The sequence below is a fragment of the Gopherus flavomarginatus genome, chromosome 2, assembly GCF_025201925.1.
Source record: "Gopherus flavomarginatus isolate rGopFla2 chromosome 2, rGopFla2.mat.asm, whole genome shotgun sequence".
Taxonomy (NCBI): domain Eukaryota; kingdom Metazoa; phylum Chordata; order Testudines; family Testudinidae; genus Gopherus; species Gopherus flavomarginatus.
Genome location: NC_066618.1, coordinates 229,856,389 through 229,874,173, shown reverse-complemented (window position 1 = coordinate 229,874,173; position 17,785 = coordinate 229,856,389). Strand labels below are relative to the sequence as shown.

The 17,785-nt window shown below is 44.4% G+C and overlaps 1 protein-coding gene across 3 annotated transcripts in view; it reads left to right on the top strand.

The window, feature by feature from the left end:
- Positions 1 to 6,276, top strand: part of LYPLA1 (lysophospholipase 1) — a 36,412-nt gene extending 30,136 nt beyond the window's left edge. For all 3 annotated transcript variants that reach the window (XM_050938939.1, XM_050938941.1, XM_050938940.1), the window contains one exon: positions 1,547 to 6,276. In XM_050938939.1, the coding sequence (XP_050794896.1) occupies positions 1,547 to 1,600 (54 nt within the window). In that variant the 3' untranslated portion in view covers positions 1,601 to 6,276. The remainder of the gene's footprint in view (positions 1 to 1,546) is intronic.
- The last annotated feature ends 11,509 nt before the right edge of the window (positions 6,277 to 17,785 follow it).

Here is a 17,785-nt window from a genome sequence, read left to right as displayed (position 1 = left end):
GTAAACGCTATGTATTATTCTGGGAGAAAAAACCTTGCTGGCCTCCATTCAGGGAGTTGGCATAGGAAGGATAGAAGGAATTAAGAGTAATAAATCAAAAGATGTTAATTACAAAACAAAAATGAAAAAAGCAGAAAAGAAGTAGTCTTTCTAAAGGCTTTTACTGCTCTGCTCAGGCTACTACTAATTCTTCTTTTACTCAGTGGCAGAAGCAGAGCTGCCACAAGGTCATGGAGTCTGCCCTATTTCCCAGCAACAGAAACTCATGTAAGCGGGGAAATGGTCCCGCTATTGTGGGGAACTTTTCTGGCTTCTGTGCTACCTCTGTGAGGTGAGCTAGCGAAAAGATCTGAGTCCTTGCTCCCACTTCCTTTACCCAGAGGCCTCTCTGCCCTTGAGGATTCCCCTTCCACTCTCCTGTCTGGCAGAATCCTTGTAAGCCTGACAAGGCTGGGCCCAGGATTCCTGGGGGGGCTCGACCCTTCTGTGGTCACCTAGGACAGGGGCTAGGGTGTCCCCACTCCAGGGTACTCTCTCTGCACTGGGCACATCCCTGACCCACTGATTATTTAATACAATTTAAAGCAAATACTAGTTGTTTAACAATTAATTTTAAAAAAGAATAAGGAAAAATGGGAAAGGTTAAAGGAAACACATCACCCCGCTCTGTGGCAGGGAACATCACAAATTGTGTCTCTGGAATGTCGGGGCAGTTCAGTCTGTTCCTTGTAGGTCCCAGGTCTCCTTCTCAGGCCCTGGCTGAGCCACAGGGATGCTGCGGGTTGGACACTTGCTCTGGCGGTGGCCACACGCTCTCAGGCTCTAGGCAGCAGGACCCTTCTTCCCAGGGTCGCCCCCACCCTGTCAGGGTTACGATCCCCTTCCAAGTCTGGCCTGCGGAGCCTCTTGGCTGAGGCGTCTCCCTGTGCTGGGCCCCCTGCCCGGGGTCCCCGTCACTCTCACCAGCTGCTCACCACACCCAGCTCCGGACTGCTCCGAACGGTTGCTGCTGCTGCTCTGCCTTCAGCTCCCTGGGCTGCTTCTCTGGCCCCTCTGGCTCTGGTTGCTACAGTTCCCCAACAGACCAATGGGGAGCACAATATTAATAATTTCAGCTCTCGATGATGGAAACTTTCACTAATCAAGATTCTCTTTGTTATGGTGGATTAATTAATGAATAACAGTGTGTGGCATTCTTCAGGTTACGTGGATCTCTATAACCACACTAGATAGCTAGATTCTCTCAGCACTTTATGGAGAGAGGAGCTTTCTTTCATCCTTGACTCCTTTTGCCTCCTCTGAGTAAAGTAATTCAAAGAGTATTATGCTCTTGATGAACTAATCTGTCCCAGTTAGTTGAATTCTGCAGAGGGATAAGTATTACATTGAGGTATAAGAAATCTAATTATGTGCTCAATTTGTAGCTCAGTTGCTTGTAGTAACTGCAGTATTGAAATACTAATTTATTAAGATAGTAAGATAGCTAATTGCTGAAAAATATCTTAGTTGAACAGTTGTCTAATGCATAATTTTTGTTCTTGAACAGGAGATGATGGATGTAAAGCAGTTCGTTGACAAACACCTACCGCCAGTTGATTGACAAGATTTGAGATGCCTTCTGTATAAAAACACCAGCATCAACTTTGGTAGAATGTGTTAATCTTTTCACATGCCCAGTTCAAAAGCATTATTTCTACACCTACTGTGTTGCAGATGTATACCAAGTACAAGGACTAAGTAGTATATTTCACAATAAACAGTAATCTTTCAAGTAAATCATACACTGGTGGGATTATAGGGAATGAAACAGCTAGATAATGTGTCAGAATGTATCTGAGAATACAATTTTAAGATGTTGTTGTTTTTTATTTGATTGCACCATTTTTAAAGCAGTCATGTGGCTAATTAAACTCATTTTGGTCAAATGAGCTGTTTAAACATGACCAGATTGGTATGCTTGGGATATGATGTATTCCTAATACTTGTTGAAAGAATATTAAGATATCCTGATATATATCTTGTACATGTAAAACACAAGAGGCATGTGATGGGGGAATGAGTATTAGCGAGGATAAAGCTTTAAATGTTAATGATTTAAACATTGCTACTGCATGTGAAGTGTGGTTCTCATCTACAAATGAATACATATCAATGAGACTAGTTATAGCATTTATTCCAGGGTAGTTTTTAACCTTAGAAATAGTGTCAGGAAAGAAAACACTTGCTATCTCATACACCCTCTCCCTCCAAAAATGGGTTAGCATCACAGAAACTAAGGAGGCTCAGCTGTTTGTCACTAGACCTGTATTTTCCACTCATCACAGTTTGGTGGTAGCTCACATTTATTAGTGTAAATTGATCTTAGATGCCAACTCATGAAACTGAGGTTTAAAAAAAAGTACATAACATTTCCATTTTAAAATTCTTGTTTTCATGTTGCATATTTCTCCCACAATGAACCCTCATGGGTTTTGTCTTGTGTAGCTTGCTAAATTTTTTTAGAAATATTGACAATGCATTTTACATGGGCAATTCAAGTGTCTTGTTTTATTTTTCTGCTTTGCTCCAGAATAATCAACTGGAAAAGCAATGCAGATATTGCACACAAATTATGGGTATTGTTGACCAGACTCATCTACAACACTGGTATTAACTACTTTTTATTTCCTAAGTGCTGCAGTATGAATGTAATATGGAATTGTAATAACTTAGTCATTATAGTGAGAAACTGCCAACTGTTTTTTCTTTACTTTGATTGCATGTCCATCATGAGATATCAGCTTCTGTCTAAAAAGAAAATGACATGTATGACTTTCCACACATGCCCTAGAATATTCTAGGAATATGAAGATGGGTCCTGTCAAACCTTTGAAACAGAAGGACTTCTATATCTCACGGAAGTTACAATTTTGAGAATTCATGGTATAATAGAAACTGATGATACAAGTTCAGCAATAGAATAACTGTGCTGAAATGGTGTCCTGCTAACAGAAAACTAGAGATGAAAGAGAATTTTGGCAGACAGATGAAATGGATGATCAATATAGGATTCCTTCCTAGCTTACTTTATAGTATTTTGTTCAATCAAGTTTTAAGTGTCTGATGTTGTGAGGTACCTAATACATCTTATTTTGGGAAATTATTTCCAGATAGCCTGAATTTTCTTTTTAATTTCATCCCCTCACCCCAGTAACTACAAACATCTCAGCATATCAAACTAAATAGGATATTTCTGCATTTCATGTTTGCACACTTCAGCTATTTGGAGACTTTCATGCCCTCTTCTTAGCCAATATATACATATATTTTAACTTTTTAATGCTTGCTCATAAGTCACTCCTCCTCCCCCAACTATTCTTCTCTAGACATCCTCCAATTCATCTTTCTGGTAGTGTGGTGCCCAGAAGAGTACAATATTCCTGTTTTGGTTTCCCCCAAATTGTACTGAGAAATGTTGTACTTCATAGCTCAGAAACATGATCCCAAACTGCATTTGCTCCTTTTACAATCGTTTCACATTGCAAACTCATATTTAGCTTGCTTACCACTGTAATCCCTAGTTCTTCCATTATTCCTGCTTCTTGGCCCTTTCTCTGTCATGTGTGTTGAATGATTCTTCTCAGTATAAACTTGTCTCTTCCAAAATTGTCTGTGCACATTTCTAATCTCCAAGTCCTTTCCTGTTGTTTCCTGTACCACTTGCAGTGCCTCTGGTTTAGTAGCTGTTAACTTCACTAACAGATATTAAAATTAGACTAGTTTTAGCTCTGTTCCCTGTTGTATCCCACAGTGTTTTCCCCAACTTTATACATTACAGTCCACTGTTAACTTTTGTTTACAATGTGTAGCCAGTTTTTGTCCTCAAGTGTACAAGTCAGCTTGAATTAATTTTCCATTAAAACACATTGTCACTATCAAATGCTCTACTAAAACTGAATACTAATATTGGATCTACTGCATTGTGTGCTAATTTTGTCCAAATATCCAGTCATATCTAACCAGATTTATCTTTATACAGTAATGCTATGCTGCTGCTTGTTACCCTTTAGGGCAGTGGTCACCAACCCGTAGATCACGATCAACTGGTCAATCCTGGAGACTCTCCCAGTTAATCGCGATCTCTGGCTGCTGAAAGTGGTGGTGAAGTGGGGCTGCCGCTAAGGCAGGCACCCTGCTTGCCCCGGCTCCACGCCGTTCCCGGATTCAGCCAGCATGCCCCCACATCTGAAGGGAGGGCAGGGGTCTCCGTGTGCTGCTCCTGCCTGCAGGCACTATCCCCCACAGCTCCCATTGTCCAGGAATGGGGAACTGTGGTCAATGGGAGCTGCGGGGACAGTGCCTGCAGAGAGGGGCAGCACGTGCGCACCCCCACCCTCCCCTCCCTTGGGCCACAGGGGCATGTTCCGGGAACAGCATGGGGCTGGGGCAGGCAGGAAGCCTGCCTTAGCCCCACTGCGCCACCAGTCGGGAGCCGTCTGAGGTAAGTGATGCCTGGCAGGAGCCCACACCCCAGTCCTAAGCGCCCTCCCAGAGTCAGCACCCCATAACCTGTTTTGCATCCCAAACTCCTGATCCCTGCCCCCAGAGCCAGTACCCCATACCTCCTCCTGCACCCCAAGCTCTTTCCCCAGCCCTGAGCCCCCTCCTGAAGCCAGCACCATATATTCTCTCCTGCACTCCTCATCCCCACCCCCTGCCCCAGACTCAGCCCAAAGCCGCCTCCTACACTCTGAACCCCTCAGGCCCAGCCCAAAGCCACACCCCTACCGAACCCCAACGCTGTGCCCCAATTTAGTGAAAATGAGCGAGGGTACGAGAGAGCAAGCAATGGAGGGAGAGGGGGATGGAATGAGAGGGACTTTGGGGAAGGGGCGGATTAGATCCTGGGTTGCACTTAAATTCAGAAAGTAATCTGTGCATAAAAAGGTTGGAGACCACTGCTTTAGGAGCTAGATTCACCAAATCTGGTGCAAATAAATGTAAACTATTACACCTTGCATCAGTCTGGCCCACTGTGCTCCAGGAAGAGATCCTTCCTTCAGGTTTTTCCACCAAGGAGGACTGCTAAATTGCAATGGGGATCAATAGGATCATGATGCTCAAAATTACTTCAAGGATTCCTTTGAATCAACACATCTCCCCAGTTAGTGCAACATGCTTCTTGGGCTGTGCCGGACCTTTGTACCCTCTCAGATTGAAGGGAGGTTATGTGGATGCTTTTGCAGCCAGAGTCTCTTCACGGTTAGACATGGCTACTCAGAATTCCTGCCAGGATTAGCATATGTGCTAGGTTGAATGTGAACCCAGAAAAGTGATTTTTCTCAATATTTGTTCCATTATTTTACTAAGGGATAGAAGTTAAACCTATGGGATAGCAAATATCAAGATTGCACATTTGATATCAGTACTGCACGTTCCTAGAATTCATTTTGTTTACTTAGATTTTATTCTTCTTTCCCAGACAGAGGAAAGACATCTACAAACACTGCTAAGCTACTGAAAACAAAATGTTTTTTCTTGTCTGCATTTTACCCCCAAGAAATAAGAGACCTACATTTTTGCCGGACTTTAGTTATGTAGTTTCCGGACACGAATTAATTTCAAACACATGCCTAATGTTTTTGTTCAAACCAAAAATTTGACTGGTATTAAATGTTCTGTTCAGCCAGAAGCCTTGGACCTGCTATTTGAATACATTCAGTTTGTTCATAAGCACAAATTGGGTTGTACATTTTTGGCCAAATCCTACATCCATTACTGAGGCAAAACTATTGATGCCACTGGGAACATTGCCATAGTGAGGGCTGGAAGACTTGGTCTTTACCTCCCACCTTGTAAGTATTATTGTATAATTACAACACAGTGAATTGCTGAAAAATACTATATACTGTAATTAGTATATTAGAGTTGTTAAATGTGTTCTCTCTATGAAGTGTATTGCACTTCATTAAACTGTTAAAATGCGTCTTTTATATATAGATACTACTTGATGCATAATGGATATAATTTTAAAAACGTATTGTATAGGATGTTGATAATGAAGCCATATATTTAAGGCCTGGGTATCTTAAATTTTATAAACAATCATTTTAACGCTTCGCTTTTCTTTATGTTGAAGAATATAAGTGGATGTTTTTTAATATAAAAAATCAAGATGTTGTTACTTAGTTTACTCATTTATGGTAATAAATCTTGAGCTTTGTTGAAATGACTTCCATAGTGGGAAAGTGTAAAAATCTTTGTTTCTATAATTGTGAAATAAACTTCAAATAGTCAGTGTTTGGAAAAAGTACTTTCAGATAACAGTTGTGTGGTAATAGTCTTTAGAAGGCCAGCTTTTATTAACAGTGTGTAACAGCAGTCACTTCAAGGATGTGGGGGATTTTTGTTTTTTTTAATAAGTATAATTTGCACTCCCCATCAAAGGATTTGCTGTTTCCCTGTACTTGGAAGGAAAAACTGTCAGTCAGCAACAACTTATATATTTCTGTCACTGTAGTTCTGAGGTATAATCTAACTTTGTCATCTTCACGCTCCCAGGAAGGAAACTGACAGAAAATGAAAAAGTAATTTTTTTAAATGCCATGAGAATTATGTTGCTTATCTGCCTGGATTTTGACTAGCTAACAAGAACTTCAGTCTTCCTCAACCTACGGTATTGGCACAGCTTTCTCCAGGCACTTGTCTGCTTTAAGGCAGGCATTTTTTCAGTAATACAGTTTTCAACATCCTTAACAGTTACAATTAGTATTTTCACTTTAAAAAAAAAAAAAGAGAGAAAGCTGCAAAGTAAGGGTTGTATGTGATCGTAGCAGCTGGCTCTAGTCTTTAACTGTTCAGTGATGTAAGTACCATGTTATTACTATATCATAAGACATTACAGCAGGGGTCGGCAACCTTTCAGAAGTGGTGTGCCGAGTCTTCATTTATTCACTCTGATTTAAGGTTTTGCGTGCCAGTAATATATTTTAACGTTTTTAGAAGGTCTCTGTCTAAGTGTATAATATATAACTAAACTATTGTTGTATGTAAAGTAAATAAGGTTTTTAAAATGCTTAAGAAGCTTCATTTAAAATTAAATTAAAATCCAGAGTCCCCTGGACCAGTGGCCAGGACCCAGGCAGTGTGAGTGCCACTGAAAATCAGCTCCTGTGCCGCCTTTGGCACACATGCCATAGGTTGCCTACCCCTGCACTACATGAAGGAAAGTTGGGTAGTCATAGGGAGGCTGTGATGAGACAAACTGAAAAAAGGGAAAAAAAAAGAAAAGAAAAGATAAAATTCAAAATGTATGGAATGTTTTTTTGTTTTGTTTGGAGCATTCAACATTAGGATGTGACAAATCTGCCTTTTTGGACTCAGATACTCAGTAGAAGCTACGAGTGTAGGAGTAGGTAGCAGTGACAATGCAGTTGTATGTGTGTTTAAACATTTTTTTAACTTTTTAAAAAAAATTGTGTAAGCAATCTATATTCAAATTACAACATTTAGATGTAAGTGCTGATCTGTTGTATTGAATGCAAATACTGTGCTTAAAGCACTACTTGGGTATGTAGTGGATGTTACACCTCTTTCCAGCATTCAGTACTAAATTGCCTCTTAAAACAAAGTCTTTCAGCTTCCTATATAAGGATAAATCTTAAAGTATTGAATGAGACCCAAAATCTTCTCTTGCTCTAAAGGCAATACTGCCTTGGGTAACCCTCAAAGGCAAGGCTAATTGCTGAAGATGATCTCTGACATGGAAGTCTTTTTTTAATTATTATTTTTTAAGCCTTTAGATGTTAGCTGTCAGCTAATTTTAGAGTACTTCATTATCAAAAAAGTGGTTTTGATAAGTCATTCAGTTACAAAAGAAAAAGTAGAGGGGAGGGATAAAACTATTAATTATACCTTAAAAATTGACTTGCTGGGTCTCTGGAGCTAAAAAAAAAAAAAAAAAAAAAAAAGTGTTCGTTTGGAAAATTCCTTGGACAATATGCTTATTCCTTTGAGAAGAGATGTGACTTCTACTGTCCCATTTACAGTAAGTTTATGATACTTCAGAAGTGGGTGATCATGCCATTTCTGTAAAAATGTGAGTAGGTATATTATATCTAGTAATGGCAAAAAAAAATCAGTCTCAAGCTGCACTAACACTTAGTTTTGTGCTCTTATAAAAAAAAAAAGCAGTACAGAAGCATCATTTATCAGTTGAATAGGATTCTAAACACTGACATCCTCAGTGTAGTCTATGTAGGGGAAATGTTAATCCATCATACCAGAAATGTGTATCGGGTACTAAGAAGAAAGATCCAGGTTAGTTATAGAATAAAGGTTATACATATATAGTATTGGATATTGGACTTGCAGTTTTTAAAAAGCTTTGAAAATCTCATAGACCCACTTGCTCAGCTGTCTTCAACCTACCACAATGCTGGCTTCCTGTTTTTCTGTTGTATTTGATACTTAAAGTTTAGTCATGTATTTAAGTGTTGCACATCTCAGTGAATGACTGAAGATTGTTGAAATAACAGGCTCAATTGGAATTATTTAATTAAGATTATCAAGCAGATTAGTACAGTACCATACAGAAAGTAAGAGATACATTACCACCCTTTGTTGTCAGACTAAGGGCTGGTCTACACTGCGGGGGAAAATCGATCTTAGATACGCAACTTCAGCTACGTGAATAACGTAGCTGAAGTCGAAGTATCTAAGATCGAATTACTCACTGTCCTCACGGCACTGGATCGATGTCCGGGGCTCCCCCTGTCGATTCCGCAACTCCAGGTTGATGGAGTTATGGAATCGATATAAGTGCATTCGGGGATCGATATATCGCGTCTAGATGAGACGCGATATATCGATCCCCGAGCAATCGATTGCTATCTGCTGCTACAGTGGGTAGTGAAGACATACCCTTAGGCCACGTCCAGACTAGGGTATTAAAATCAATTTTTAGATACGCAACTTCAGCTACGTGAATAACGTAGCTGAAGTCGAATTTCTAAAATCGAGGTACCCGTCCAGACGGCGCGGGATCGATATCCGGGGCTCTCTGTGTCGATTCTGGAACTCCGTTCGGGTTGATGGAGTTCAGGAATCGATGTAAGCACGCTCGGGGATTGATACATCGCGTCCAGCCTAGACGCGATATATCGATCCCTGAGCAATCGATTTTAACCCGCTGATGCCGCGGGTTAGTCTGGACGTGGGCTTAGAGGCTGATACGTGTTCTCCTGCATCGGGAAGGCCTGCACCCTTTTCATTCCTTCAGCTAAGTTCCCATATCTGTATCATTATATAGGATTTCAGACCAAAGGAACTCATTGCCAAGAATATTCACCCAGAACCAGATGTCACGATGTCATTTCTATACTTTCTCAGTTTATCTGATTTATGGGTGAGGGTATGAGTATTTGCAGCTGGGCGAACAAACCATTCAATATAGTATCTCTCAAGGGGTCCTTCTTACCCCACCATCCTTCTTTGGTGATTCCCCAACAGGAAACATCTGCAGTAACAATCATCCCTTATTAGTCTGTATATACTTATGTCAGCATTATATGTTTATCTATGTATATACACCTCTACCCTGATATTACGTGGTCTTCGGGAGAGAAAAAAATCTCACCGTGTTAGCGGTAAGACTTCGTTATATCAAACTTGCTTTGCCCCCGCTCCCCCGTTCCTTGACTGCCTCCTCCAGAGACCCCCATCCCTAATCACCCCAGGACCCCACCCCCTACCCAACCCCCCATCCCCTGATTGCTCCGACCCCTATCCATCACTCCTCCCGCCCCCTGACAGGCACTCACTGGCAGCAGCAGGAAGCGGAGCAGCCCGGCCCCAGTCTGCTCCACTCTGCCACCTGCCACCCACAGCGCTCCGCTGCCGCTGAGTGTGGGGAGCTTGGGGAAAGGTCGCCCCCCACACTCACCGGCCGTGGGATGTGGAGTAACGTGGCCCCAGCCCACTCCACTTTCCTTGCCCTGGCCCCAGCCATGTTGCTGGGGGGTGGCTGGGGAAAGGTCCTGCACTCATCTGCCCGGCGGGAAGTGGAGCGCCACGGCTGGGAGCTGGCTGGGGCTGGGCTGCTCCACTTCCCGCTGCCGGTGAGCGTGGGAGGTTGGGGAAAGGTGACCCTCTGCACTCACCGGCGGTGGCGAGAAGCGGAGCGCTGTGGCTGCGTGCTGGCGGAGTGGAGCGGCCTGGGGCCAGGCTGCTCTGCTTCTGCCCTTGCTGGTGACTGCAGGGGGGATCTCTTCCCCCAAGCCCCCTTGCCCCAGCGACACGGCTGGGGCGAGAGAAGCAGAGCAGGCTGGTCCCAGCCCCCTGCTAATCCCCTGGGTTACTCTGGGACTGCAGGGCCCCCAAAAGTGCCCTCCCACAGCTCCTGCCCCCCAGATCTTGGGGGAGGGGAGTCCCTGATCGCCCCGAGACCCTCTGCCCCTTATGCAACCCCTCGGGCACCGGCCTGGCCTGGCAGCTTTAACATGCTGCTCAGAGCAGTGTGTCAGAGCTTTACCGCATTATATGTGAACCTGCATTATACTGCGTCGTACTATGTCGGGGTAGAAGTGTATGTATGTAAATTAAGGAGATGATTTCCAAGAGTATCTGGAGTTGTATAGACACGAAGGCATCCAACATTGTTAAAATATAGATAAATTTCTGAATAGGGTTAGTTATCAGTCAAGGACCAGTGGTCTGGGCCCTAGAATTCAGACATACTCTTTGTTGAGGATAAAGATTCTAAAGAATAGTTTTTATATTTATATATAAAATTAATAAACTGAAAGAAATACAGAAAAAACTAAAAGTATTAATATTTACTAACAGGTACTAACATAAGAGTATACTGTAATTCTTGACTACACTGTCTGATATTTCAATGCAGCTTTTCATTAAACTTTAACATTGGCTTTCTAGCAAATCTATAATATTATTTAAGAAAACAGCTGCATATAGGTATATTCTTTCATATAACACATTGTTTCCACCACACTTGCTCATTTATTGTGCTCAGCTCTTAACCTCTTTAGAAGGGCATAAAATCTTTAAAATAAATAATCAAAGAATATCTGTGTTGGTAGGGACCTCAGGAGGTCATTTAGTCCAACCTCCTGCTCAAAGCAGGACTAATCCCCAACTAAATCATCCCAGCCAGGGCTTTGCCAAGCCTGACTTTAAAAATCTCTAAGAAAGGAGATTCCATCACCTCCCTAGGTAACCCATTCCAGTGCTTCACCACCCTCCTAGTGAAAAAGTTTTTCCTAATATCCAACCTAAACCTCCCCTACTGCAACTTGAGACCATTACTCCTTGTTCTGTCATCTGCTACCACTGAGAACAGTCTAAATCCATTCTCTTTGGAACCCCCTTTCAGGTAGTTGAAAGCAGCTATCAAATCCTCCCTCATTCTTCTCTTCTGCAGACTAAACAATCCCAGTTCCCTCAGTCTCTCCTCATAAGTCATGTGCTCCAACCCCCTAATCCTTTTTGTTGTCCTCTGCTAGATTCCTTCTAATTTTTCCACATCCTTCTTGTAGTGTGGGGCCCCAAACTGGACACAGTACTCCAGATGAGGCCTCACCAATGTCAAATAGAGGGGAATGATCAGGTCCCTCGATCTGCCAGCAATGCCCCTACTTATACAGCCCAAAGCCCTTTAGCCTTCTTGACAGCAAGGGTGTACTGTTGACTCCTATCCAATATATAGTAACTGCATATGAAGCCAATATTTCAAAATAAAGAGGGAGAAAGGTACTCTAGAATAAAGCTACATGACCAGGTAATTTGCCCAGTGCTTCAACTTTACAAGTGAATCAGCTGTGTCATTTACTAGCATACTAAAGCAAATAGTAAGGCTTCATTTATTATTTTATATAGTTGCCAAGAAGATGATACCAATATTCACTGTTTAAATTTAAACCAACTTCCAAATGCTAAAGCAGCTGCATCACACACGTGGAATTCATTGCAATGGAGAATCCATGACATTAGCTGCTGCAGTAGGGAAGGGTGTGAGACATGATCATGGGATGACAAGTAATGATTAAATTGTTGCCCTTCCAGAGCTAGTTATATATTTTCTATTAAAAATTACATTTCCAAATTTGTTACAGCTGCTATTCTAAGAGATTTCAAAGGAAAATATATTAATCAGTAGCATTCTTACAGATTATAAAATGGTATAGTAAAAACAGAACCTAAATTCTGTTGAATGAACTAGCTAACCTAATATAAACAGATTGAAAGTGACACATGCCCTGCAGAATCCTCGATTGTATGGTGTGTTTGAGTTACATGAAACTGAAAGTGCCTCTCCTGAGGTATAATAGATATGGCCACTAACAAACAGCATACTACTTCAGAAATTACTGAGAAAGTGCAGCAGGTAAAAAATTAGCAAGCTACCTACTCACCCCACCTTCCCCCATGGCAGGATTGTGGCTACTGGGAGGAACAAAGAACCAGAGTTGATTCAGGGTAGACTGTTAGTCTTTGGTTTGATGAACCTAAATTGCTGCTATTTCTGAGATTTAAAGAAAGTCTCTGTCCTGCCCCCTCTGTAGGTGCATGAGAGAAGGTTATCTGCTTCTGACTAGTCATATGTCCCCAGATCATGGAATTTACCACCATGCAAACTTTTTCTTGGACAAGATTAAGATTTATGGTCTTGGAAAGTGCCTTTTTACATGTGTGATGGGTTCCTCCTGGGATTCCACCTGGAACTGGGGTACCACTGAGCCCTCCAACTCACCAGCATGTTTTTCCTCTCACACTGTGTTCCTGTGACAAGCTTCAGACCGCTCTCAGTTTTACACTCCCAGGATCACACCCAGCTGCACTTGCATGCAGGCTCTGGTCAGCCACTGCATGAACCAACAAGAGAGAGGCTACAGCCAAAATAACCCCCAGTTCCCTAGCCTAAGTCCCCCAGAGCTGTACCATCCTGCCCTGGTTAAAACCCCAACCTGGATGAATTTATTACTCATAGACTTTAAGGTCAGAAGGGACCATTCTGATCATCTAGTCTGACCTCCTGCACAATGCAGGCCACAGAATCTCACCCACCCGCTCCTGTAACAAACCCCTAACCTTTGTCTGAGCTACTGAAGTCCTCAAATTGTGGTTTGAAGACCTCAGGGTGCAGAGAGTCCTCCAGCAAGTGACCCGTGCCCCACGCTGCAGAAGGCGGCGAAAAACCTCCAAGGTGGTGAAAAACCTCCAGGGCTCATGTCAAATAGCAGATATTTCCAGGCAGTTGCTCCCAACTGGTGCTATCACGTTATGGTGCCTAAGAGGCCTGGGAGTGAAGCCTGCCATGGCTTCACACGCAGCCTCCCTGGGACACCAGGTTTGACGTCTTGGCATTTTGCTGTCTGATAACTAAGGTAGCAACTGTGGGAAGAAGCTGCTGACTCCATGAGACCCTCTGCTTCTCCCAAGGTTGGGCAGACACACTGCAGGCCCACTCCTGACCCAACAAACCCACAAGGCACCACCGATTCACTGGTAAGAGGCAGGAGAGTTGGGCCCAATTCCTTTGGGTCTCTGTATAACCCCAAACTTTCACGACCTCTGGATTGGTGGCAGTCCAGATCCGAACTCTGCCAAGACGTAAGTCCTGGATCCAAATGCTTCCTAATGCTGGTGTGCAAGACTCCAGACCCTCACAATGGGCCAGTATCTATCATCCTAACGATTAGCCTCCCCCTACCATATATTTCAGTATAGTGTATATTAAGTATGAGCTTAACACTGCAAAAGGGGCCTGTTTGACAGTCCAGCATGCACAATTCATGGCTGATGGTCATTCAGGCCAGACTGACACAACAGAGTCCTGCTAGCATCCCCACATTGGTCAGGTGTGCGATCTCTGACCGACTCAGCCAGGCTGGCAGGAGCCCCTCGTATAGGAAAAAAAGATATAGCAGCAAAAAAGTTCAGTTTTAGCAGGGCAGCTTATTTCATACGAGGAAGCTCACAGCAGATATAAGCTGCATCCACACTAAGTGCACATCGTGGGAGTGATCTGTGGGTACTACTCAGTTGACCCTGCCCTGGATGTGGAGAGGAATATGCAACAGCCTTTGCTCACAGAGTTGACATTTTCCCCCAGACACTTCACACAAAGGCACACTAGTTTAGAGTCCCGCCACCCAAGGCTGAAGCCCTTGGGCTTCTGCTTCAGCCTCGGGCAGTGGTGCTTGGGTGTCAGCCCTGGGCCCTAGCAAGTCTACGTCAGCCCACTTTGGGGTCCTGACTCCCCTTTGGAGTCCTGACCCACAGTTTGAGAATCACTGCCCTAGATGATTTCACACCCTACCTTATATAGTTTTAACATATGATGGGAACCCTTTGTTCCAAAAACAGTTCCCAGCCCAATTTGTGAAAAAATACAAAATATCCAAAATGAAGTTCAGTGTTATGTGGTCTGGTCATATGCTCTTGCTTAGTCATAGCAGCCATTACTTATCAGGGCTGCCCAGAATGGGGGGAAAGTGGGGCAATTTGCCCCAGGCCCCAGAAGGGCCCCCACGAGAGTTTTTTGGGGCCCCTAGAGCTGAAGGACCCCCTGCCATCGAATTACTGCCGAAGCGGGACCCGCTGTTGAACTGCTGGGTCTTCGGTGGTAATTCGGTGGTGGGGGGCCCCCACCGCGTGTCCTGGAGCAGAAGGAACCCCACCCCGAATTACCACCGAAGTGGGGGCCCCCTGTTGCTGAAGACCCCAGGCCTCCTGAATCCTCTGAGTGGCCCTGTTACTTATAGGCTCGCTGAACTGTTTACAGGAAGGCTAAACACTTCCATAGTCCATTGTCTTGCTGATGGGCCATCAACACTCTCTAGCTTCTTCATTGTTGTTCCTGAAAGGTTAGTTGTGGATGTTACTCAGAGTAAGCACACTTGAAATACAGATAAAGCAACTCCTCACTCAACGTTGTAGTTAAGTTCCTGAAACATGCGACTTTAAGCAAAACGATGTTAAGCAAATCCAATTTCCCCATAAGAATTAATGTAAATGAGAGGGTTAGGTTCCAGGGAATTTTTTTTAACCAGACAAAAGACTATATATATATATATATATATATATATATACACACACAGTATAAGTTTTAAACAATTTAATACTGGTACACAGTGATGATGATTGTGAAGCTTGGTTGAGGTGGAGGAGTCAGAGGGTGGGATATTTCCCAGGTAATGCCTTACTGCTAAATGATGAATTAGCAATTGGCTGAACCCTCAAGGGTTAATTCACACTCTACAAGGCAGCAGGAATAGAGGGAGGGGAGACAGCATCACAGACAGAGACAGAGACACACACTGAGTGTGTGTGTTAGAGGGAGATGCACATTTTCCCTTTAAGTATACTGCCTTGTTAATTAGATCAGCTTGCTGAGACTGCAGCTGCTGCCAGCAAGCTCCCTCCATCCTGAGCCCTGTCATGTGTCCCCCCTTCTCTATGGAAGATGGAGTAAGCAGGGTGCAGGAGCAGAGGGGAGGGGGACACCCTGACATTAGCCCCCCTCTATCTCCTCTCCCCTGCCCGCACAGCAAGCAGGAGTCTCGGGGAGCAGCTCCAAGGCAGAGGGCAGCAGCAGCACATGACAGTGGGGGGAGGGACAGCTGCAACTGATAGCCTGCTGGGCAACTGCTGCACAGGGGACTTAGGGGAGTGGGGAGCTGACAGGGGGCTGCTGGTCCACACTGGTTCCAAGCCCCCACCAGCTAGCTGCAATGGGCTGCTCTTCCTGCAAGCAGTGGACAAAGCAGGTGGCTGCCAAATGACATTAGAAAGGAGCATTTCACAGCTTTAAATGACCATGTTCCCTAATTGATCAGCAATGTAACAACGAAACAAAGTTAACTGGGAAGACTTTAAGTGAGGAGTTACAGTACATACATATAGTCAATATTCAGAACTTCGTAACTTCAGATATAAAAATGATACATGCACATGAATAGGGCAATCATATTCAGCAAATCACCTTTTCCAATTATACCTCACACGGCTCATCATAATAATATTGTATCATAATCATACCCCCATGATGAATAAGAGGTGCAATGTCACAATATTTTCTCCGCATGGCCACCCCATGCCGAAACCTACAAGGGAATGAGAAGCAGATAGCAACTCTACCTCTCTTGAACGTACCACTACCTTTTCTAGCAAAATGAAAGTTCAAAAGATGTATCCTGCTACTTTGGGAATGTCATCTCTGTAACTGAAAATCTATCTACATACTTACCCTTCCTTTGCATTGGGCTTGATTGGTGAACTGGCTAACCTGCAGTGGGGTCAAAAACAGGTCCTGGCTTGCTGTGTACCAGGATCCCCTGGTCACCTGTCTCCCATTCTACTTCCCATCATCCACTGCTACCAGGGCCGGTGCAAGGATGTTTCATGCCCTAGGCGAAACTTCCACCTTGAGCCCTCCCCTGTCCCCGAGCCTCCGCCCTGAGGTGCCCTGCCACGACAGCTCCCCCCTTCGCCCTGAGGTGCCCCCCTGCAGCAGCTCCTCACCCCCTACCCTGAGGCATCCCCCCAGCTCACCCTTGCTCCGTCTCCACCCCAAACACGCTGTCGCTGCTTCATTTCTCCAGCCTCCTAGGCTTGCAGCACCTAAACTGATTGGCACCACAAGCCTAGGAGGCGGGCGAAGTGAAGCAGCTCACCTCTGCTCCGCCTCCTCCCCGAGCACGCCGTCGCTACAAGCCCAGGAGGCAGGAGAAGTGAAGGAGCCATGGCATGCTCGGGGAGGTGGGGCACGGGTGAGCTGGGGCGGGGAGTTCCCCTGCATGCCGCCTCCCCCCCTTACTTGCTGCAGGCAGCCCTCCTCGCGCTCCCCTGCCCCAGCTCCCTCTGCCTAAATGCTGGCGGCGACCAGGGTGGCCAAAGATCCAGCCACCATGGTCACTGCCAAAGAAAATGCTGCCCCCCAAATCCTAGGTCACCTAAATGGTTGCACTGGCCCTGACTACCACCTCCTCCTCCTCCTCCGTTACTCAGGCTCCTTGCAGGTATCCATGCTGATGTGAGGGTTGGGGGTGGTGTCTCTGCTGAGCATAGTATGTAGCGCAACACACGCAGTAAAAGTGGCAAGTCTGCAGCTTGGTTTCACATCCATCTGTTGTCCTCCCTGGCCTTCTGGTATGCCTGCTGCAGCTCCTTGGTGATACTGCTGCTAGTCCCTGTTGTACCCCTTTTCCTGCATCTGCTGAACAATCTGCTCACAGATGTAGACATTTTTAGGCTAGTTTGGAACTGTGCAGTCATAGCCTCCTCTCCCCACAGGCGCAGAAAATCCAACATCGCATGTCTACTCCAGACATGAGTGTGACTAGAGTGTGTGGCCAGCATAATCAGCTGACAGTTGCACTCAACAATGGAGAGTTGCTAGGTGTGCTTGCCAAGCTGGGCAATCAGGAAAAAGGAGTTTCAAAAATTTGTGGAGCTTTAAAGAGACAGGGGTAATTCTGGTCTCCATGACCCCTCAGCAATAGAATTCACACTGATGACCAGAGCAGTTCATGTGAGGCACTGTGAGGCAGCTGTAGAGAACAGTTAGAGTCAAAATAAATAACGCAGTGTTTATGCTTGCATTGCATCCACCTAAGTATGTTGATTGTGGCTTTATGCTGCTTGGGGAGATGGTGTTACTATGTTGGAGTAAGGGGGCACTTACATGGGTGGGAGACCAATTTAAGTGTACATGAACAACTAGGTTGATGTAAGATGCCTTGTGTTGACCTAACTTTGTAGTGTGGAGAAGGCCTCTATGCAGCTA